Source organism: Phyllopteryx taeniolatus, chromosome 3, assembly GCF_024500385.1.
Source record: "Phyllopteryx taeniolatus isolate TA_2022b chromosome 3, UOR_Ptae_1.2, whole genome shotgun sequence".
NCBI lineage: Eukaryota > Metazoa > Chordata > Actinopteri > Syngnathiformes > Syngnathidae > Phyllopteryx > Phyllopteryx taeniolatus.
Window position 1 is genome coordinate 3,093,872 of NC_084504.1, and position 24,093 is coordinate 3,117,964.

General features: G+C 41.1%; 2 protein-coding genes across 4 annotated transcripts in view; both read left to right on the forward strand.

The window, feature by feature from the left end:
- si:ch73-138n13.1 (trichohyalin) overlaps positions 1 to 19,466 on the forward strand; it is a 42,255-nt gene extending 22,789 nt beyond the window's left edge. For 2 of the 3 annotated variants that reach the window (XM_061766478.1, XM_061766480.1), the window contains 7 exons: positions 8,132 to 8,247; positions 12,148 to 12,274; positions 12,382 to 12,544; positions 15,684 to 15,817; positions 15,909 to 16,045; positions 16,125 to 16,211; positions 18,038 to 19,466. In XM_061766478.1, coding sequence (XP_061622462.1) covers positions 8,132 to 8,247; positions 12,148 to 12,274; positions 12,382 to 12,544; positions 15,684 to 15,817; positions 15,909 to 16,045; positions 16,125 to 16,200 — 753 coding nt within the window. In that variant the 3' untranslated portion in view covers positions 16,201 to 16,211; positions 18,038 to 19,466. The remainder of the gene's footprint in view (positions 1 to 8,131; positions 8,248 to 12,147; positions 12,275 to 12,381; positions 12,545 to 15,683; positions 15,818 to 15,908; positions 16,046 to 16,124; positions 16,212 to 18,037) is intronic. The other variant, XM_061766479.1, reaches the window with a different exon arrangement.
- A 342-nt stretch (positions 19,467 to 19,808) lies between these two features.
- LOC133474644 (beta-crystallin B3-like) lies at positions 19,809 to 21,925 on the forward strand. The gene is made up of 6 exons (XM_061766481.1): positions 19,809 to 19,967; positions 20,342 to 20,435; positions 20,582 to 20,700; positions 20,812 to 20,944; positions 21,035 to 21,177; positions 21,267 to 21,925. Exons 2-6 carry the CDS (start codon positions 20,361 to 20,363, stop codon positions 21,523 to 21,525), a joined length of 729 nt encoding a protein of 242 aa, XP_061622465.1. The 5' UTR covers positions 19,809 to 19,967; positions 20,342 to 20,360; the 3' UTR covers positions 21,526 to 21,925.
- The last annotated feature ends 2,168 nt before the right edge of the window (positions 21,926 to 24,093 follow it).

Genomic DNA, 24,093 nt, shown 5'->3' on the forward strand with positions numbered 1-24,093 from the left:
CTGGCAACTAATTCAGGGTGTACCCCGCCTCCTGCCCGATGATAGGTGGGATAGGCTCTAGCACGCCCGAGACCCCACTGAGGAGAAGCGGCTCAGAAAATGGATGGATGGATGGATGGATGTATTTGTATATTGTTGTTTGTGCTACTGAAAGTAGTGTAATTTTGGGTTTTAAAATTCGAGCAAAAACCGAAAGTGCTATGTTAGTTACTTGAATATTGCTAGCTTACTTTGTTTTGTTAGTTTTGCTTTGTAAAGTGTACTTATAGATCCGATGCTAAAGGTATATCTCAATAAATTAGAATATGGTAGAAAAGTCAATTTATTTCAGTATTCATACATTACATAGATTCATTAAACGCTTTGGAAAATACTTTTCAGAGGGCAATTTCTTGCCTAATTTCTCCATAAAAAAAATCATGTTCATTGTTTCTTGAATTGTTTTGTTGTTATGTACCGGTAATATTCTAGTTTCTAGAGAGGTTTGCATTTGCTTTAATCCATAATCATCAAGATTAATTATGTATTCTTAAAAAAAGTATTGAAATAATGTGTGTGTAGTGCATCACTATTAGTTTCACTATTTTAATTGAACCACCTAACTAAATTAAGCTTTTGACACTATTCTAATTTATTGAGATGTACCCGTCTGTGCACTTGCCTATTTTTACTTTTTTGTCATTCTCTCTTTGAAAACCACACCCACAGAAAAAAACGGCGGCACGGTGGCTGACTGGTTAGAGCGTCAGCCTCACAGTTCTGAGGACCCGGGTTCAATCCCCGGACCCGCCTGTGTGGAGTTTGCATGTTCTCCCCGTGCCTGCGTGGGTTTTCTCCGGGCACTCCGGTTTCCTCCCACATCCCAAAAACATGCATGAATTGGAGACGCTAAATTGCCCGTAGGCATGACTGTGAGTGCGAATGGTTGTTTGTTCCTATGTGCCCTGCGATTGGCTGGCAACCAGTTCAGGGTGTACCCCGCCTCCTGCCCGATGACAGCTGGGATAGGCTCCAGCACGCCCGCGACCCTAGTGAGGAGAAGCGGCTCAGAAAATGGATGGATGGATGGAAGGGAAAAAACTTCTTCTTTCTTCTTTTCCTTTCGGCTTGTCCCGTTATTGGTCCCCACAGCGTGTCATCCTTTTCCATGTTAAGCCTTTCTCCTTCATCCTCCTCTCTAACACAACTGCCCTGATGTTTTCCCTCACCACATTCATCAACCTTCTCTTTGGTCTTCCTCTAGCTCTCTCCTGGCAGCTTCATCCTCATCACGCTTCTACCAATATACTCACTATTTCTCCTCTGGATGTGTCCAAACCATCGAAGTCTGCTCTCTCTAACTTTGTCTCCAAAACATCTAACGTTGGCCGTCCCTCTGATGAGCTCATTTCTAATCCTATCCAACCTGGTCACTCCTAGAGCGAACCTCAACATCTTCATTTCCGCCACCTGCAGCTCTCTTCAGTGCCACTGTCTCTAATCTGTACAATCATGGCTGGTCTCACCACTGTTTTATAAACTTTGCCCTTCATCCTAGCAGAGACTCTTCTGTCACATAACACACCTGACACCTTCCTCCACCCGTTCCAATCTGCTTGGACCTGTTTCTTCACTTCCTCACCACACTCACCATTGCTCTGGACTGTTGACCCCAAGTATTTAAAGTCCTCCACCCTCACTATCTCGTCTCCCTGCAGTCTGTACTTTTCCATCAACATCCTCAAGGAAAATAATGCATCTGTGGTACTCTCTCTAGGCATGAAACCATACTGTTGCTGGCAAATACTCACTTCTGTCCTGAGTCTAGCCTCCACTACTCTTTCCCATAACTTCGTGTGACTCATCAACTTTATTCCTCTATTGTTCCCACAGCTCTGCACATTGCCCTTGTTCTTAAACATGGGCACCAGTACACTTTTCCTCCATACCTCAGGCATCTTCTCACCCGCAAGAATTCTGTTGACCAAGTTGGTCAAAAACTCCACAGCCACCTCTCCGAGATGCTTCCATAACTCCACAGGAATGTCATCAGTACTGCATTTCCATTTTTCATCCTCTTTAATGCCTTTCTAACTTCCCCCTTACTAATCATCGCCACTTCCTGGTCTACACTTGGCTCCTCTACTCTTCCTTCTCTCTCATTTTCCTCATTCATCAACTCCTCAAAGTATTCTTTCCTTCTATCCAGCACACTACTGGCACCAGTCAACACATTTCCATCGCGATCCTCAATCACCCTAACCTGTTGCACATCCTTCCCATCTCTATCCCTCTGTCTGGCCAACCTGTATAGATCATTTTCTCCTTCTTTAGTGTCCAACCTGGCATAGATGTCATCATATGCCTCTTGTTTGGCCTTTGCCACCGCTACCTTCGCCCTATGTCGCATCTTAATGTATTCCTTTCTCCTCTCCTTGGTTCTCTGTGTCCCACTTCTTAGCTAACCTCTTGTATGAGTTCCACCACCAAGTCTCCTTCTCTCCTTTCCTGCCAGAAGATACACCAAGTACTCTCCTGCCTGTCTCTCTGATCACCTTCGGTGTTGTGGTCCAGTCTTCTGGAAGCTCCTCCTGTCCACCGTGAGCCTGTCTCAGCTCTTCCCGAAAAGTCGCACAACACTCTTCCTTTCTCAGCTTCCACCACATGGTTCTCTGCTCTGCCTTTGTCTTCTTAATCTTCCTCCCCACCACCAGAGTCATTTTATACACCACCATCCTATGCTGTCTAGCTACACTCTCCCCTACCACTACCATACAGTCAGTAACCTCCTTCAGATTACATCGTCTGCACAAGATGTCATCCACCTGCGTGCTTCTACCTCCGCTCTTGTAGGTCACCCTATGTTTCTGCCTCTTCTGGGAAAAAAAAGTGTTCACTACAGCCATTTCCATCCTTTTTGCAAAGTCTACCACCACCTGTGCCTCCAAGTTCCTTTCCTGGAGTCCGTACTTACCCATTACTTCTTCATCACCCCTGTTTCCTTCACCAACATGTCCATTACAATCTGCACCAATCACAACTCTCTCTCAGTCTGGGATGCTCAGAACTATTTCGTCTAGCTCCTTCCAAAATTTCTCTTTCACCTCTAGGTCACATCCTACCTGTGGGGCATAGCCGCTAATCACATTATATATAACACGCTCAATTTCAAGTTTCAGCCTCATCACTGATACTATTTTCACCTCCAAGACATTCTTAGCTAACTCTTCTTTTAAAATAAACTAACCCCTACTCCATTTCTCTTCCCATCTACACCATGGTAAAATAATTTAAAACCTGCCCCTAAACTTCTAGCCTTACTGCCTTTCTACCTGGTCTCCTGGACACACAAAATATCAACCTTTCTCCTAAACATCATGTCAACCAGCTCCTGAGATTTTCCTGTCATTGTCCCAACATTCAATTATAGACCCTGTGCTTTCCTCTTCTCTTTCTGCCTAAGAACCCGCTTTTCACCTCTCTTTCGTCTTCGACCCACAGTAGCTGAATTTCCACCGGCGCCCTGCAGGTTAACTGTGGCGGACGTTGCTAACCCGGGCCATGACCAATCTGGTATGAAATTCTTTAGATGAACGCTCATATTTATTTGGCAAAGTTTTAAGCCGGATGCCCTTCCTGACGCAACCCCCTGCATTTATCTGGGCTTGTGACTGGCCTACAGTTTGCATTGACTTGTGCCCCCCATAGGTTTGCATCAATTCAAGGAAAAAACAAAATGAGAAAAAGTAAAAAAAAAAATACATTTTCATGAGTGCCATATAGAGAGTCAATCTATTACATTTGGGTTCCTTATGCATTTTTTTTTTTAGTTTTGTTTTGATTTGTGTATTATTGTTATTCGATTGGTCCGGTTCACATGCATGGGTGATAACGTCACAGTGGCTGGAGGAGTGAAGGTTGCGATGCAGTTGGTAGAAGATTTAGTGTGTGTATGTGTGTGTAACAGTAACAGAGCCCTGTAAAAAATGGCCATTACTTACTATACCCAAGTGTGTTATTAGAGTAAAAGTAGTTTACTGAAAGACACAGTATAGCAGTCGCTAAGTTAGCGTCATAATAGATAATAAGTAATAAAATTAAATTATGCTTTTTGCAATGAACATGATTGATGATGATGTGTGGTGAACTCGATTACGTACTCACCACACTCCACACTTAACGATCCCCCCACCGACAGTCATCTATCTTGTCCACCTAACCTGGCATAGTACCAGAACTGACGTGAGCAACATGGTGCCACAGGAAGACACCCATAGTGCCCAAAAATATCAACAAGAGTAGTAGTATAAGAAGTAGAAGAAGCTAAGTTAGCTGTTAGCTTATCCGGTAACTACATTGTAGTGCTAATTTCTTGCTAACAAATATCTTTCTCTATTGTGATGAATAACTCTTAGGACATATTATGCAAAAACTCTACCATTGCTTGGCTATCCTCTGTGTTGACAACACACTTAAGGATTTTTTATTGTAAATATTGAACGTTTGTTCACCTTGACTATTTTTCGAGCAGAAAAAAGTAACTCTTAACCCACTCCACACCAAAGGATAATCAGTCAGGAAAATCTTGAAATCCATCTGATAATTAGGCTTTTGCTGACTTTGGTTGTAGTGGGAGGGAGGAATTGGGATACAAATCGTCCAGCTCATCATCTTTGTGTGTACCAGACCAAGACTTAGATTAAAACTATACAACACTTCTCCTCGTTGCAGTTAGACATACTGGTTAACTCCACCGAACAGATTTAGCAAGATGAGAGATCATGCTCTTATTGCGTAGTGTTGGTTTGTTGGTTGGTAGGTATGTAGGTCACGCAAAAATGACATGCTCAATTTCCTTAAAACTTTTTAGAAGAAGCCATTATTTTCCGCCGTTGGAAAATGAGGCAACTATAATGGGGCCACCACTACTTGTTCTGACTGGTGAGTTGGGTCACCCCTGGCCACCCCCTGATGGCGCTCTCGGTGTGTGGCAGCTCACATACACTTTCAAATGTACATTATTGCCACCTACAGGACCCCACCGACAGTCACGTGTCATGTCATGATTTTTAAATCTAACGAGCCAGACAGAGGGGAGGCAGTGATCTGCATTCTAGTGAGTGCCATTCTAGTTTTGTTTCCTTTTGAAACTTTGTGTTCAGAAATTTAACATTTTGTTCAGTCATATGATTATTCTGGTTTTTTATAATTTTTTTGTTACAAAGATATAATTCCTAGTCATTTATGAGGGCAGGGCAGGCACGCTTTCTGAGTTGTCAGAATAGGTTGATTTGCTGAGCACAAAGCCCAATAAATAAATTTATTGCAAATATGTATTGCAAAAACATTTAAAATGTGTGATATTACAGTGTAGTACAAGTAACATAACAGGTTAAATGTGGAAAAACAGATAACTAAAATCCAGACTGCATGTAACATGAATAATCCTTTAAGTCTCTTTTCTTTACCGGGCTACATCAGAATTACGGTGAGCTGATGTCATATCCGTCTCTTTCTACGCTAAATTCTTAAGCCAAGTCATATTTTTACATTCTTTTACTCTATTTTTGCTCACCTTTAATCCCTTTTGTGTTTGTGTGTTGAAATATATATTACCATAATGAAAAGCCTCTCTGACGTGTAAAGTCCGTTTGTTGCCCTGGGATGATGATTGCAGATTGCGCGATTGCAAGCAAAGCATTCTAATAGCTAGATTTGAACAGTGGTGTCATTGGCCACATCATCTGTGTTGACTTTCAATAATATAATCTTTCAGTCTTTTGCATGGCTACTTAAGGTACCATTTTTAGAAACCAAATTGTTAAACTATAAACTTGTGCAATATTACACACAGCATGTCTATGCTGACAATAACTGTGGTATTTTGCCAGGTGTTGTCAAGGACTGATTTGAAGATAAGGCACGCATTCATAGCAAGAGGCTTGATGATACGTTTTATTTTTGATTAACAGAATTATGTACTGTGTGTTTGTTTGCTACTGTAAAGCAGTCTAATTGACCTTCATACTGGAGTAATTGTTGTGTAATGATACATGTGTAGCGCACATTAATCAGTGAATTATCAAGTTAAAATTTCCAAGGTTTTATTCCAACCGTTTCCTTTGCAAACTGTCAGTTAAGCCTATTCAATGATCAGCTCTCTCTCCTTCATCCGCTATTTGTTATGTTGTTTCCCCGGCGCACCCATGTCCTGAAGGGCAAGCTGGTGATTGCTAATGTTATTAAGAAAAAGCCTGCCTTCTGACAGTTATAAATCATTACTAGTAGACCTGTGGACCTGCTGTATTTAGTAAGCATGTTTCCATGTTTGTTCAGCAGTGTGTGTGATAGTCGACACTTTAACTCGCTCTATTATGGAAAGAAGAGGCTGGGTTTCTCAAAAACACTTCCAACCTCTACAGAATGCCCTAAATAGAATAGAATACAATTAAATTGAATAAGCCTTTGTTATCTGTGATATACAGTTCTAAAATCTATTCTATTCTAAACTATTCTGAACGGACAGATGTAATCTTATCAACACCAACCTGACAGCGAGTTGTAAGAGCCACACAACCTGTACATTCAGTATGTGATAGAAAATACAGTAAATGAAACAAAATGACCTCGCCATCTTAATGCAGTCTTAAAACACTCTTTTTATTTATTTATTTATTTATTTTGTTTTAACTGAATAATGAATGTTAAGATATTACAAAAGTCCTTTAAATGTAGTTTGCAGTTTTACTTTTTTCCCTTGAGATGTACTGTTGCAGTAAAATGACCAAAACATTTTCAGTAAAAGCAACAAGCCTATTGTGCATACTGTTTTCTGGGTGTGTTTTAATACAGTGACTCAGACATACGTGTAGGACAGGAATTTTTTATAATCAACAAGGCCTGGAATCAAGATTTTCTTTGGCATTTTGACAACAGTGATAGCAGTGTTAGAAAGGCAAGAGGGTGATGACATAATGCCAAAGTCTCCATCTGGAAGTGAGGATAGCAATTACATGGTACACTAGCAATGATGACCTATACTGGGCCTGTTGACTCACTCATGAAGCCTAACAGTAGTTCAAACGTGAGGTGTGTTTTTCAACCATGTGTGACTGTAGACGTTTCTGCGCTTCAAATTGGGTCAAAGACAATTTACAGTGAAGACTACACCAGGAGAAATGTGCCCACTTCAGGAAGCTTTTGAGTGAGAAGTCATAAATGTACCAATTTTCACAACTTAACGTAACTGTTCATTGCAATCGTTCTATGTCTGTTCCCCCCCCCCCCCCCCCCTCATAAATTATTATATTCCCCCCCATGTTTGGTGAAACAAGTGTTTTTCTGTGGATCTTTAAGTTCGAAACCTTCGAAATAAAAAGAAAATGTTTTGCCTCAACAAAGGTAGAGAGATTTCTGACATTTTTAAAAATGATTCGTTAAGGATCTTTTTTATATCGTTATTACTGTTTTCCTTTCAATAACTTACTTTGGAGTCTGCTTCCAAATTTCATTGTCCATGTCTCGGTTGTGCTTTTTTTGCATTTTAAAAGTTCTGTTCAGTATCTACCGCTCTGCTCAGATAGTACAGAGAGAGGGTGGTAATTACAGAGGCAGGTGTATCATGTTCCCCTCTTGAGGCCTCAGGCAACATATGAGGACAAAAGGATTTCCTATTGTGTTTTCCTATATAGGGCAGGTTTATCAGTTCATGCGCAGACACGCCTCTGTTGGCTCTGTGTGGTTTTGAGACAGTATGTCCTCTGTACCAGCCTCATTAAAAGAACCATGGTTCACTAGACGGCAAACGCACTGTCACCCACTCATCGTTATCGTTGTCGCCTTTCTGGTTCTCGATAAACCAGACGCTTTGCCTTTCATTATCTTTCCAATGCAGATTTTTTTTTAATTTACATTGTGAGCTCTTTAGTAGCTATGTGATTTTGATGTACGTCTGACATACAGCACTTAGCAGTCAGCACTATAGTTTATAGATTATTAGAGCTAGCTATTGCAAGAATATTTGCCTAGATTTAATAAAGGCGATGTTATAACATGTCATTGCTAGATTGTAGTTTTTTGTTATAACTTAACCTGGCTAGTTTAAAGTATCACGAGGTTTTCTCTCTCTTCACATTCTCTATCTCACCCCCAGGAGCAACAGAAGCAAGATGTCAGTGGTGAGGATAAGAGGAAGGACTCTGCAACACCAGTGGGTGAGACAGATAGTCAGTATGGGACTTGGGAGACAGGACTACGCACTGATGATAGGTAAATACATGACTGCATCTTATTAAATAATTCACTGCATCTTATTAGATCATTAACGTCATCGTTGTTGTCAAGAATGTGTGCAACACAAACAACTTGTCATGATAGTGCAATGAGAGTACGAGGGGGAAAATGACAAAATGAAATTACATCCTAATGTACAATTAAGCCAACAGGACACAAACTAATTACAGCAATAACACCTCTTATATAAATATTCATATACATTATCCAGGGTATCTGAGGATAGTTAGATTAAAAGGTATTAAATCAAAATTGCAAAAATGAAGAGTTATTGAATGTTGGTGTTTCAGCTAATTTTACAAGGTACTGTAATTTCTCATGTATAATGTGCACCCCCAAAATTGACCTCAAAACTCTGGAAAACCCTTACACCTGTTTATAATGCATTTTTACAATGCATGATTTTGCTTCTCCCCAAATGATCAAAATATGAAGTATAATCTGTATTTTGTTTATTAAATAATTATTCTGAAGCTAAGCACTTTATTTAAACACACAATAGTTTCTTTTTATTGCTCTTATTTTAAAATTCACAACCCTACTTTTAAGTAAATGAGAAAACACCCAGTTGTGCTCATATGTTTGATTACCCAGGTAGAATTTGTAAGATGTGTACAATTCTTTAAAGAAAACATGAACGAGCAGGTGAAACACATTTAATTTTATTTTAATGGGATTAAAATTCAACTGTCAAACATTTTATAAAAGCAATAGCATTATCCAAAACATAACCATAAGGAAATGAATGGTGGTTGTTGTTCAGTCATCAGTCATATTTAAAAAATAATAATAATAAAATAATAATAATAATAATGTTTTCATATATCTATGTATAATACGCACTATTGACTTTTGACATTTTTTTGGGGTCAAAAATATGCATTATATAGGAGAAATTACGGGAATATATTTTCAGAGATGCCAACGATACCAATTTTCACTGGAGCATTCCCGCAAAAATAGTACAACTCCCAACATTATGGTCATCTAATAGATCCTCCTGGTTTAACAATAATACTTGTGCAGACACAACACAATGCATTTTCATGCTACCTTAATTTGTGAAATTGTGTGTGCGCGCGGTAAATTACGCAGCACTCAGAGGTGTCTGCGTGCCGAGTTACAGGATATAAATTACATACAATCAGTGTTTTCCATCCTTTGAGCCAAATAAAAATTAAAGTACAAAAGCCAACAATAAGAATAAATGGACAGAAAATTCCAAACGTGAGTATTTAGGCCCATATTCTACCATGTGTGTAAGAGGGAAAAGTCACGCTGTTGCGCAGTTTTTTGTCTGCACACATTCTCCTGTCCACTTAAGTCTGTCATTTATGTACCTTCTTTCCGGGTATGAATTCAGGGTGAAGCAACGCTAAAATGTAGGTGTTCCTTGTCAAATCTGGCCTTGTGCATATTCTCCCATCAACTTTAGCAGTTTTTACTCTTACACACTTCAGAGGCTCGAGTACTCTAAGTCAAGCACCCCGGGAAGGTTAAACATCATATTGCACTTCAAGTTTGGATGCAGTTAGAATATACGCCACACATACTAATTATATTGTAAAAGAACGCTATCCAATGTACTGTATTTAAACTGCAACTGCCACCACAGTTTTTTTCTTTTTATTTTGTTTCTTTTTTTTTAACCACAGTCTTATGCAGTATGCCAACGTCGGCATACATCTATACTGATATAAAGGCTCAGCTCTCCAGCTAAACCAATCACTCCCTTACAGAAGCTTATGATTCAACTGTGTGCTCAACCGTGTGTGTGGCCACACGCACATGGTTGCATTGATCTAAGAGGGCGGCACGGTGTAAGACTGGTTAGCACATCTGCCTCACAGTTCTGAGGACCCGGGTTAAAATCCCGGCCCCGCCTGTGGAGTTTGCATGTTCTCCCTGTGCCTGCATGGGTTTTTTCCGGGTGCTCCGGTTTCCTCCTACATCCCAAAAACATGTGTGGTAGGTGGATTAAAGACTCAAAATTGCCGTAGGTGTGAATGTGAGCACTAATGGTTGTTTGTTTATATGGGCCCTGCGATTGGCTGGCGACCAGTTCAGGGTGTACCCCACCGCTCGCCCGAAGATAGTTGGGATAGGCTCCAGCACGCCCGTGGCCCTAGTGAGGATAAGCGGTACAGAAAATGGATGGATGGATGATCTAAGAGGTGCTGTGAGTCAGTGATTAGTCAGTGACTAGAGCAGAGAATATCAGCGCCAACTGACTTTTTTTGTTTACGATGCTCACCTACAACTGCGAGGAGCGGTTCCTCTTCAAACATGTCCCCGGCTGGCATGCAAAGTCAATCTTTTGGAGGTTTTTTTATTAATTTTTTTGTGATGGTGAGTGGCTTGTTGTAGAGAACAAGCATACCCACTAATTACAACAACTATATTCATCATAATGCAGTAATATTGAGTTGTATTTAAAATATGTCTCAGTGAAGGATGTCCGTGACGCTAAAATGGTTGGGGACCGCTGATCTAGCTCGAGTACGGTAGTAGGCACACCCCATTTTTTTTATCGATGGAACTCCAAACATGCATTGAGTCATAATCACAGTATTCTGAATACATTTCTTTTATCGGTTTTATTTGATACATAATTTAAAAAATATGCACTCCTTCAAGGTGTAAGTGTAGCTGTCAGCCAGAGCAGACCACATGTCCCGACTGGCTGACTAGACATCCACTGGTGTAAGGAATTTTTACCTTTTTCACAGATTTAGATGGCATTCATACTTGTTCCAGGATTTCCACGCAGCCTCAGTTCTCAGTGAATCACATCTCTATTGTGTTTACGCGTTCATTCCCAGTGCGGTGGGTGTGTCAAATAATGTAGCAAAGATGAAACGTGCACAAGCTCAGGCCTGTTTAAAAAAAAAAAAAAAAAAAAAAAAAAGAAAAAGAAAAGACGCTCGAACAGGAGAATATGGCTGTTAGTCATTTGTGGCCATGCATAAATTAATAGGGAGATGATACTCGGACTTCTTGTGCAATGGACCATTACGGAACATTTTAATGATACCCTCGAAAATGGCAGTAAAATATTTGAGGTGATTTGTCAAACCTAACAATTTCAGTTAAAGTTAGATTTCGCTCCATTAGGCAAGCAACTGATGTTTGAATGTAGAGAAGGTGTTGTTACTTTCATCAACAGACAATACAGTGCTAACAAGGCAGCATGTTAAGTAAGAGTAGAAGTACTGATTTTTGGATAAATGTGTAGCAATCACATTAAAGGTACTAACTACATGGCTAACTGTGTGAAAAGTCCACTGTAAATATTTACCATCGAATATTTGTATATAGTTGAACAACAGTCAGACTGCTTCAGGATGTATTTTAGAGAAGTAATTTCACTCTGTTAAAAGAATCCCTTATTTTGATTTTAAGGTTGAAGACATGTCTGTTAATTTGTTTGTAATTGGCCAAGAACATGTTTCATAAAAATCTCAAAATCAGTGTAACAAAAGTTGTAGATTAAAGCAGTTGCTACTCAATGTCAAGTTGGTTTTGAGAAATATTGACAAGGTATTAAAAGATGAAAAACTCAAGGATTTTTGTATTCGTGGACTGCATATGATCACTGTGGGGTAATCCATATGTAGTTAATACAGTAATGCTTGCTACCAGTTGTCGTCCAAATAGTGACCATTACTGACCTCCTGTGGTCATCAAAGATTATCACGATGTGCACAGTATTTACTTTGATTTTGTTGAAAAAAGATCTCCTTTGATGTTTATGGTGAAATAATTCTTTTATGAAACATATCTATTAAATGTTGAGATAGGCAGTCAATCTCCCACATCAGGCTCAAGTTTATTGCTTTTTCTCCCCTTTTCTCACTTAACCCCTGCCACTCCCAGCTCAGAAAGTAACCTCAGCCCTTCGCCAAGGAAAACAGCTCCTTCACACCCGCAAGGAGAACACGACATCTTTGATGGCCCGCATCCACCCTCTAAATCTGAGAACCAGCCGCTCTTGTTCCCCGATGTAAGTGTCGTGTGTAAATGTACCAAGGTCCCTAAAATGGAACTCGGGGTTGCATTGATTTGTGTGCGCCTTCTTTAATATATGCCCCTTGTGTCTGCATGTACAAGGCCCCAACCACTCTCTTAGACACCGGTGTCCTCCGGTCCAGAGTCCAGCTGGGAAAGAAGCGCGCTCCCAGGACGCGGCCCTCCAGAGCTGCCCGTCAAAACACTACCCAAGCTGAGGCAGAAGTGCCCACCTCTGAGGAATGGCTCTACCGAGACTCAACAGGTTGCGAAAGAGCTAGATAATCGCCAAAAATTAAAGATTGTGTTTTCACGTGCACATCCAACTATTTTTTTCTCATCGGACGTACTAGTAATTGCAGAAGATAAATAGAAATAATTCATTCTAGATTCAAACTCTCACCATAATAAAACGTAAGAGGCATTTTTAGGTGACATTTTTAAATGTCACGCAAGTGTAAAACCAATGTTAAGATATAAAACACATGGGTCTTAACATTAATGATCGAAGCTTAACACAATAAGTTCACGTAGCAGGTATACGTCACCCACAGCACTTTTAAACATCCTAACTTGTCTAAGTGTAAAAAAAAAAAAAAAGTTAACATTAACAAGTGCTGATGGAACTCGAACACTGCTAGAATTATAATGCTTTGCATGTATAGCATGGCATATTTTTATCTAAGATTTTGTTTAAATTTTCCAAGTGTATGACCTCAGGTGCACTCAGATTTATTCTCACTGACACCCAAAAATAGTTTTAGCTTCTTCACTCACGGCAAAAAAGCCTGTCATGCTGAGAATGCGCAAGGAATCCACAATGTTTTGTTTTTCGCTATTGGTATATGTTGTACATAATGTTGTTAATTCCAGCAGTGGTTTTCTTGCTGCCATAGGTCCTAATTAGGGGTGAGGGGTATATTGAATATACACTATGTATATGGGTCGTTGCACATGAGCTGTATAAAGTGACGCTACTATTGAGTACAAATCATCACGTAATGTTTTCTGCTTTCACTCTGTCCCGGTCAGTTGCTGCCTGTTTTGACCTTACTCTGAAGTCGAAAATAGTCCGCAAACCGACAAGACGACATGGGGTCGTGTAAATTACATGAAGTTTGCCAGTGAGCAAGGGCACGAGCGAGTGGCTATCATGAGCTTGGCGTCTAAGTACCGCGGCAAATTGTGGTGGGTGGATCGATCCAAAATATCAATATCGATATCAAGTCTGTATTGGATTGGATCGATACTGGCCTGAAAATATTGATACACTCTTGCATGCACTGCTTTGGTTTCATCAAACAGGCGATGTCAGACTTGCCGTTTCTGTCTTAGCGTGGCGCTTTGCTCCTCATCTCCCCTCTCGTTTCGATATTGTGCCGTCACATGACTTAGCAGTATTCATCGCCGAACGGTGAGTGGCGAGCATTCGAGCGGGCACTCTTAGCTCCTCCTCCCCCCTCTCGTGTTTCGTGCCGTCACGTGACCTTGCAGCGCAAGCATGCAAGCCGCTGTCTCCGCCTGCCCACTAGCACAGCACACACACGCACACACAACGCGTGCCATCCACAGCACTGTGAGCAGGAGAAGCGCCATGTGGTTATATTTGCAAGTTGAAAATGACACATTGGCAAGCTGCACTATTTGCAAAAAAGCTGTAGGGTATAGTGGCAAGACCACAAATTTATCCAAACACATGAAAAACCACGCCAAAGAAAACAATGACCTGTAGAAACAGAGAGGAGAGAAATGCATCTTTAAATTTTTTTGGAAAGTATCAATATCGGTATTTACTCAGCGATATTACCTGTATTACTTGTATCGTATCGATACCAAAATGTGCAGTATCGCACACCACTAGTGGCAAGTGACTGACTATTTTAAGATTTGGAATGTACCAACCAATCGCCATAATGTTTTTAAAGATGTCATCCTCCATGTTTAAAAAAAAAAAAAAAAAAAAAACTAGCTTCAAACTCGTCTGAAAGGCAGCTGCAAGGCTGCAGCTGTTTAGCTCCTACTGTGGCTAACACGCCGTCGGTGCTCCTCTAAAAGTCACTAATCATCGCCTCCATGGTGACGAATAAGCCACAATTCTACCCTAGAACGAGGAGTATTAACACGAGAAGACAACTAAGCCATGCTAACTAAGCCGGCACTAAGCTATAGTTAAATGTCACCAAGCAAACCCCGGAATAAGTGATTGTTGCTACAGTACAATCTTTCTTGCTGGAACTGCAATCGTACAGCTAGGAGTAAAAAAACTATGAAAAGCAACTTACTATGTGTGTATGTCTGGAGATAAAATATAAGACACAGCCACACACAGGGCAGTCCAAAAACTGGAAATGAATTAATAAATTATTATCACACACGTCAGCCAAGAGGAGGGGCCATATACTATATTAAATATTTTTATATCAGCATTTTGTTTGTTTGCACAACAGAGTACTTAGTTTTAAAATAAATATATTTCTTTTTCATTGTAGAGTTCTGTCAGATAATTTTGAGTAGTGCCTATTTGTACAACTGTATGTCAATTTTCTTATATTTTCCAATACAAATTAATACATCGTACACATTTACGTCAGTAGACATTTCATGTACTCACCTAAATGAGCATATAAGTGCTCACTTACATGTATAAACATGTACATATTTATTTAAACACATGCAGTACATGCCCACATATATACACACACACATGAAATGAATACATATTTTGTATTACATATTGTATTTTATAGCCTACTGTATGTGTTGCGAGAGTGGTGAGTTTTGATTTTGACTTTTGAGATATGCACAATAAGTCCTCAAAATTTCATTCCTATTTTATTTACCGTCATTAAAAAAAAAAAATTCCAATCTACCTTTGTTGAAGGACTATACAACCCAATATTTCTTGTAATGTGTCATTCTGTAAATAAAACTGTCACTGCATTATTGTATGTTTCGCAATTTAGTGCCAAGACAAAGTGTTGGGTAAATTAAAACTGAAATTGAAAATAAGTTTAAAAAAAAAAAAAAAAAGCTGTCAATATTTTGTCACTCAAAACAAATCAAAAGACGAAAATATATAAAAATAAAGAAAATATTAGCATTGGTGGCATGGTTGTTTTGGCGCAAAATGTTCCTGACAAAATCAAAATGTTCTTGACAAAATATCCAGAATGTACCTGAGATGTGATGATAGGGGTTGGCATCTCTGAATCAAAGGGTTGATTTAACACTTACTTATGTAGTGATTTACAGGAGAAATCAGAATATCGAGATATACCGTATCAGGTATCGCAATATAGCCTAAAAATATCGAGATAATGGTTTTGAGCCATATCATGCAGCCCTAGTCCTAATGTTAATGGTATTCTACTCGTAATTTGGCTTATATTGTGTTTCCCTAACAGAGGAAAAGGTTGAGCGTAAAATGGATGAAGTCGACTCTGAGGAGCAGGCCACAGGAGCAGATGCTGCCGGTGCTTTTGCTTCTCAGCCACAAAGGATTGCCCTGTTCCCTGGGGTGGACTCTCTAGCTTTAAAGGTCAATATTCGACTAAGTGGGGGAAATCTACTAAAAGGACTCACTGTCAGGACTTTTGTTCCATCTAAATATATTGAATTTCTGCTGCTAGGTCCAGTTGAAGAAGAGGAGCGACTCTGACAATCAAACTGATGCGCCGTCTCCTTCCCTTGCCTCACGCTCCCCTAAATCGCCCTTCCTGCCTCGGGCTGCTCGTGTACTTCTGCCTGCTAGTGGGAAAGAAAATGGGTGAGCAATGCCAGCTTTGAGAAACATGTTTTTTTTTTTTTGCATGCTGTCGTTTTCACTTGTGTGTTTTGATTATCAGTGAGGAGGAATCACCCCAGTGGTTGAAAGAGCTCAAGTCCAAGAAGCGCTTGAGTCAATATGAGAATGAAAGCTAAGTAAAAAAAAAGTGAGAGAATGCATTCTTTTTCTCTTTTTAAACATTTAAAGGTCATGTATTTTGCCAAACTATCTTTTTCTAGTATTTGGGATGTAATATTCTCTATGGTCCCTCAGTAAACATGAAATATAAAATTTAAATCGTCCACACATTCCTAACTTCCGGGCTCTCCTATCTCTGAGGTTGAGGTCACCGAGGTGGTTAAAAAGCTCCTCGGTGGCAAGGCCCCAGGGGTGGATGAGATTCGCCCGGACTCCCTAAAGGCTCTGGATGTTGTAGGGTTGTCCTGGTTGACATGCCTCTGCAACATCGCTTAGACATCGGGGACAGTGCCTCTGGATTGGCAGACTGGGGTGGTGGTCTACCTTTTTAAGAAGGGGAACCAGAGGGTGTGTTCCAACTACAGGGGGATCACACTCCTCAGTCTCCCTGGTAAGGTCTATTCAGGGGTGCTGGAGAGGAGGGTCCGGTGAGGGTTGGACTCCGCCAAGGCTGCCCTTTGTCACCGACTCTGTTCATAACATTTATGGACAGAATTTCTAGGCGCAGCCGTGGCGTAGAGGGGTCTGGTTTGGTGGCCTCATTATTGCATCTCTGCTTTTTGTATATGATGTGGTTCTGTTGGCTTCATCAAGCCGTGATCTCCAACTCTCACTGGAGCAGTTCGCAGCTGAGTGTGAAGCGGCTGGGATGAGAATCAGCACCTCCGAATCTGAGACCATGGTCCTCAGTCGAAAAAGGGTGGCATGCCCTCTCCAGGTCAGGGATGAGATCCTACCCCAAGTGGAGGAGTTCAAGTATCTTGAGGTCTTCTTCACGAGTGAGGGAAGAATGGAACGGGAGATCGACAGGTGGATCTGTGCAGCGTCTGCAGTGATGCAGACTTTGTATCGGTCCGTTGTGGTGAAGAAGGAGCTAAGCCAAAAGATGAAGCTCTCAATTTACCGGTTGATCTACGTTCCTACCCTCACCTGTGGGTCGTGACCGAAAGAACAAGATCCCGGAGACAAGTGGCCGAAATTAGTTTCCTCCGCAGGGTGTCCGGGCGCTCCCTTAGAGATAGGGTGCGAAGCTCGGTCATCCAGGAGGATCACTGAATAGAGCCGCTGCTCCTCCACATCGAGAGGAGCCAGATGAGGTGGCTGGGGCATCTGATTCGGATGCCTCCCGGACGCCTCCCTGGTGAGGTGTTCCGGGCCTGTCCCACTGGGAGGAGACCCTGGGGACGACCCAGGACACACTGGAGAGACTATGTCTCCCAGTTGGCCTCGGAACGCCTCGGGATCCCCCCGGAAGAGCTGGGGGAAGTGGCTGGGGAGAGGGAAGTCTGGGCGTCCCTGCTTAAAGCTACTGCTGCCACGACCCGACCTCGGATAAGCGGAAGAAAATGGATGGATGGATGCATGCATTCCTGAGTTCCAGACGTTTTTCTGTCGAGAGTCCCAAAATCAGGTGATTCGAATTTCTCAAGTTTATCTACGTCACTAGCAAAGATGTCCGCCTACCTCTCCGCTCCTGAGCCAGTGCTGTTAACATAACAAACACGTGCTCTCATAAGTGGGTCTTCTCCACGGAGGCAACCAATCAAAAGAAAGTCTTAGCCAAATATGGAAAAAGCGTCTACAAAAGTATCTCAAACAGAAGTAGCTGTCAGAGGGGCATTTTCTCGACATTCTTATGACAAAACCATGGTGTTTTTTTTAAATGAAATTGACACTTTTATACTAAGTCCATGTTAAAGAGTCACTCTGTGGCTGTCTAAATAGCCAAAATATGGGACCTTTAACAACAGTTTATCGAGGTATTCATTTTTAACACTCGTCTCTCCCCCCAAGGTTGCCTTGTGAAACGGATCTATAAGAAACAGAGGCCTTAACGTTCGACTCGGAGAGATGGAGGGGAAGTCTGCTGCTGAGGATGTTTTTCTTCTTTTGGTTCTCTGTCTGGGTTGATCATCCTGCATGGTGCCTTTTTATAGAGAATATTTGCAAAAATATAAACAAGATGGGGGCACATGAAAAATAACACCAAAAAAATGCACCCAGCTGCTCTGCTTATATTTCCCTTTCCTTTACACATGTGGCCTCCTCTACTCAGAGAGTGAAACTTTGTGAAAACTTCAGTAGGGACCAGAGTAGTTTTGGGAGAGGGGGATGAGTAATTTCCTGTCAGGCTACATGTCAAGAAATGGTTAACTTGAGGGACCACTGCACAATTCACCGCATGCTGGAGAGCCATCCGGGACAATACAAGATTTATATTTGGTTCCTATACTTGTCTAATACGTACAAATCAGTGGTTGTCTATATGTTGTCTTTGTGTCATCAGTCATTGATCGGATGTCACACAAGCATTGCCATGGGACAATATTTCAGATACTAATGGTTCCTTGTTGAACTTTAAAAGCTGCTTACCACATTATTAGATGGAATGTATATCATGTAAGTAATCATGAGATGTTATATTTGTATGTTTTACTATGACAGAGAGAGTTTTTAGGAGAAAATAAGTTGTTTCATTACAATAGAGGCTCCAATGCCTTGCTTTGATATGCTCCTCAATGTTAGTGTCACGTTTTTGTTTAAATATATTTTTTCTTTGTGGGAGAGAGATGGGAGGCATCATGAACACTCCTTAACAGCACAAATACTTTTTTTCAGTTTTATATGAAAACACTAATCATGTTCCTTCCCTCTTGATAAATTGCAAGCATCCATCAAAAGCCATAGAGCACCTAACTATTGTCACACACTCCTCAACGCTCTGACAATGTATGTTCCTTCAATCGTGTGCGCACAATTTTTACCATCAGGCTTTGCTCAAAGCGACCAGCCTAGAGACACAAGAAGTTAGATCACACAACTCAAGGAGTGGGATACTTTGTCTGCTCCATTCTTTCTGGGCAAAACATTTATGGCTCCATACATTTAGCTGTAATTTTCCACGTATTGTTGCCATTGACTCATTCACATCTCTAAAGCACTTCGTCACTTGATGCACGGCAGCACTGACCTCATTGGTCATGTGGATCAAGTCTTTTGGTTGATTGTCCCTGTTTTTGTTTTTTTTGTTTTTTTTGGGGGGGGGGGTTATGTACATGATGTTTAACATGAATTTGGGATTTCTTTTATATGTCGTGATCTCTTTTTTTTTTTTTTTTTTTTTTATTTGAAAGTACTGATGGATAATATACTGTGTTGTTCTGGCCAGTGTCCTCAAGTAAATCAATTCATAATAATAAAAAATAAAAAACTCTATACTTGACTTGCACTACTGTCACATCTTAACTTTTGTTCACTGACCCCAACCACCATGGGTTTCAAAAAATCTTTTGTAATATTGTTTAGTTTGAAAATATGCTGTCCAAGTCTCTCTAATTTGGTCTTAAAAACACTGTTCAGATTTTGTGAGGAGCTATGGCGCAGCCAAGCCTGATTGTGTCCTTGTGTGTTAATGCTGAGTGAAGCTGTTTGCGCAATCCTCTTGGCTCTCTCTCCTCGTGCCTGCGCACAGTGTTGGTTGGTTGGCAGGCAGGCGAACAGGCAGTGCAGTCTGTGCCAACACAGCTGCCTATTGAGAGGCATCGTTATGGACACAATGTGAGCGACAGACTTGCTGTATCAACAGCTCCCCCTTTTCTGCTGTTGTGGCCAGAAATAAACCATAAATACCCCCCTGTCACTGCCTTCCAATGGCTCAACCCCACCAAACACCAAGTGGCATTGAATAAGAGGGACAGCACCACTTCTTAGCAGGCATACACAGGTAAAGTCTCCATCCGGATACAGTGATCAATAGTAATTGGAGTAGTAGTTCTAAAAATTGGGTGTTGGATACTCCATCAGTGAACATTAATGGAGAATTCTTACATCATGCTATTTAGTCATTCATTGTTTGAGTCAAATATACTTGGTGTTGATTTGATATAAACATTCACATTAATATATATATATATATATAATACCATGTGTGATTCACTCGTTTTATGTTGAATCAGATTTTATCCACACAACTCTCATATACCTGAACATATTCGAATGGCGATTGCGACATTAGAATGTCATTCTGTATGCTCCTGTTTGGCAATATATGCATCATAGCCAATGGTATTTCTTGCTGCGGGTGTGTTAACTAAAAAGTGGAGGCGCGATTGGAAGAATGTCAGAACAGCAGAGTGCCCCAGAGCAGCTGGCTGCAGGGAAGAGCCAGGGTGGAGCAGCAGCCACATACAAGGTACTGGAATAGCAGATTTATGATGATAACATTTATGCACATGCCAATGACGCCATACATCTATTCATACTTGAAAGCATCCTCCTTCTAAGCAGCTGAACTCACTCTTCATGAATGCTTCAAAGCCCCCTTTCTCTGTGACACAGGTGGTGCTGTTTGAATTTGAGAACTTCCAGGGAAGCAAGGCCGAGTTCTCAGCAGAGTGTAAAGATGTACTCGAGAAGGGCCTCCAGAAGGTCGGCTCAGTGATAGTTGAATCTGGGCCGTAAGTAATCTTTAGAAATGCTGAAAATTTAAAATGCACTTTCATTATAAACACACGATGAAATGTGTCGACTCAATCATACTGTCTTTGTTCTCCTTTTTCCACCCACAGATGGGTGGGTTATGATCGGCATGGCTTCACAGGGGAGCAGTTTATTCTGGAGAAAGGCCAGTACCCACGTTGGGACACATGGACCAACAGTCAGAATAGCTACTCCCTCTTGTCTATAAGGCCACTCAAAGTGGTGGGTATAAGTGTCAAGACATAGCTATGGGAATCTTAAACAGTTATTGTATTTGCCATGTCACTATCTGTTTCTGTCACCCATCTTCAGGATGGGGCTGACCACAAGCTACACTTGTTTGAGAACCCTGGATTTACGGGTAGAAAGATGGAGATTATTGATGATGACGTCCCCAGTTTGTGGGGCCACGGTTTTCAAGATCGCGTAGCAAGCGTCAAAGCTCTCAATGGAACGTAAGAACTCTCCTCCCTTTCTTTAAATGCTCTTGATAGTCTGTTGTTATTTTTGCAGTTCACATTCTGCGTATGTTCCACTTCTCCAGATGGGTGGGCTACATGTACCCAGGCTACAGGGGGCGCCAGTTTATCTTTGAACTAGGGGATTTCAAGCACTGGAATGACTGGGAGGCCCCTGAACCCCAGATCCAGTCTGTCCGACGTGTGCGGGACATGCAGTGGCACAAGAGGGGCTGTTTCTCTGCTCCAGACCCGGCTCCAGCTCCCGGTCCGGACCCAGATCCTGCTCCGGCACCTCCTGCCCCGGCACCCCCTGCTCCATCTGCCAAAGGTGGGGCCAGCTGAGCGGGATCCTAACCTGCTTCCCACCCAGACTCTCCCAAGCTCCACATAGAGCCTGTCCTCTGCCTTCACTAACCACGACAAATGCTGATTACCCCCACAGAGGAGTGCCATATATGTTTAAGTGGCCAATAAAAGTTATTTGACTTGGAATTGGTGGTTGTTAAATGCTCTTGTACTTAGTCAAAGAGTAGGTGATGTAAACATTGTAGACAATCCCACGGGAAGAACTAGAAGGTAAAGATCTTACTGTATGTGAAATTATTTCAGTCTTCCACTTTTGCATAGCATAAAGAGAGGCCACAATGTACTGTATTCTGTTAATATGTGATTAGCATTGTCAACAGCATGGAAACGGTATCAAACAGTATGTAAGCTTGCTATTAAAACATGGTGCGCCACATTCCCCTCTAGTTCTCATTGTCCAATTGATCAGTCACTAACATTGTAAAGACCTTTTGTAAGCCAATCATCAAAATTCCAATTTGAAAATGTGACTCAGCCGAAAGCCGCTCAGATGGCAACTCATAACATTCGATAACGTCATCTTTAGATGACAATCAACATGACGACACCTCCAAGCAGGCACGTACACACACAGACCCTAAGTGGTGCTCAAGCACGTGCCCTTTTCCGCCCTTTTTGCTGCAGCCCACTGATATCGCTAGGCCTATTTAAGGGGGTCTTCAGCCCCCCTAAATACTCCCTACCCCCCCAATATTTGGTAGTAAGTATTAATGGCAAAAGTTCATTGTCCTAGCCCCCCTAAACAAGTATTCATCTCCAAAAAAACTCTATTTATTTTTATTTCCCCTCTCCAAAAAAAAAAAAAAAGTTGAGTTGTTCAGGTTATAGGTTAACTCATCATGGAAATAAAAAAAAAAAAAAGATTTCTCCTGTTTTCATTTTTGTATATCACAAAACCCTGTTTGTTAATAGTCACCTCCTTTGTTAATTATTGTCTGTGTTGATTGCATTAAAATAAATGAATACTGTACATAAGTTAAATATATGCTACTGTTTTTTTCTCAATTGTATCAATAATTTTGGCATTGGGTGCCCTTTTTTTTTTGGGCCCCAAAGTAATGTCTGTCCACTTGCCTGTGCCAAATGTGTCCTGCGATGATCCCCTCTGCAGTACATTGTCTTCAAAACACCAGTGACTACAATCAATCTTGAGCATGTTCTGTACAGAAGGCAAAACATCTATAAGTTGCAAGTTACACAAAAGACAATGCAACAATATTCTAGGAGAGATCAAGCGTCAAAAACAAGAAGGTGTTGGTGATCATCTTGATCACCTTGTTGGAGGTCACAGTCTGATGGGCTTTTGGACTTTTTTTTTTTTTACTTGTTTCAAGCATCTATCTTCATAATAGGGATAAGGAGGATTAACACTAGTTAACAGATTCTACATAGTAAAACATATTCAGCCTTTATGAACAGGGAGTTTTTATGGCAAAAGTTTAATAGGGAAATATAACTCAAATCTGGCAGAATGGTGAAGCTTTTTCTTGATTTCTACCACACCATTGCCAGACCACAAATAAAGAAGAATCCTTTGTGGTCCATCCATCCATCCGTTTTCCGAACCGCACTAGGGTCACGGGCGTGCTGGAGCCTATCCCTACTGACTCTGGGCGAGAGGCAGTGTACACCCTGAACTGGTCGCCAGTTTTTTTCAATCAACATTGCATGCATGTGTTTGGGATGTGGGAGGAAACCGCCGTACCCGGATTAAACCCACACAGGTACGGAGAGAACATGCAAACTCCACACAGGCGAGGCCGGATTTGAACCCCGGTCCTTAGAACTGTGAGGCAGACATGCATGTCGACTACCGTGCCACCCCTTTGTGGTCCTTTGAGGGGAAACTCAGTTTGTAAACATACATGCACAAACTACATGAGACGTGTACCATCACGTCACAAAGCATACGGCAAGCTCCCCATTGCAGTTTGCAGTTCCAGTAAATATCGTGATGAAGTGTTGTGTTTACGCATCTCCAGTTCTATGCTCAATCTTAGTAGTGTAAGTACTTAACCGTGTGAACGAGACACACACACGCACCAATTCATAGAATATCATAAAATAGAATCTAAAGTTCCATGAAGCTATGAGACAGTGGAGCATCACAGAGGACTTCAGATGTTTAAGAATACAAAATAATGCAATTTTACGTAAATTGAAAAAAGAATACTGGCATCTAACGTTGTATTGTATTATGTATGTATTACATATGTGGCGAAATGCACTATTCTATATAGTAATATAAAATAATTTAATGAATAAGTAATACGTTGTGTGTTTGATTGTAATAAGTCATTTAACTTGATTTTGCTGCTTACCTGCAAACCACAATTTGCATACAGATTTACTTTATTTATATTGCTACCTTGAGTTATGAAAAATAACTTTTCATGCAATATCTTCCACAAACCCATAACATAATGCTCACTCTACTCTCTCGCTCATTGTGGGTGGGGACCTCTTGGCACTGTTTGTGCTGAATCATGGGGATATTGAACAATGACTGGCTGGACAAAACTGACAACTAATGAAATTACTTTG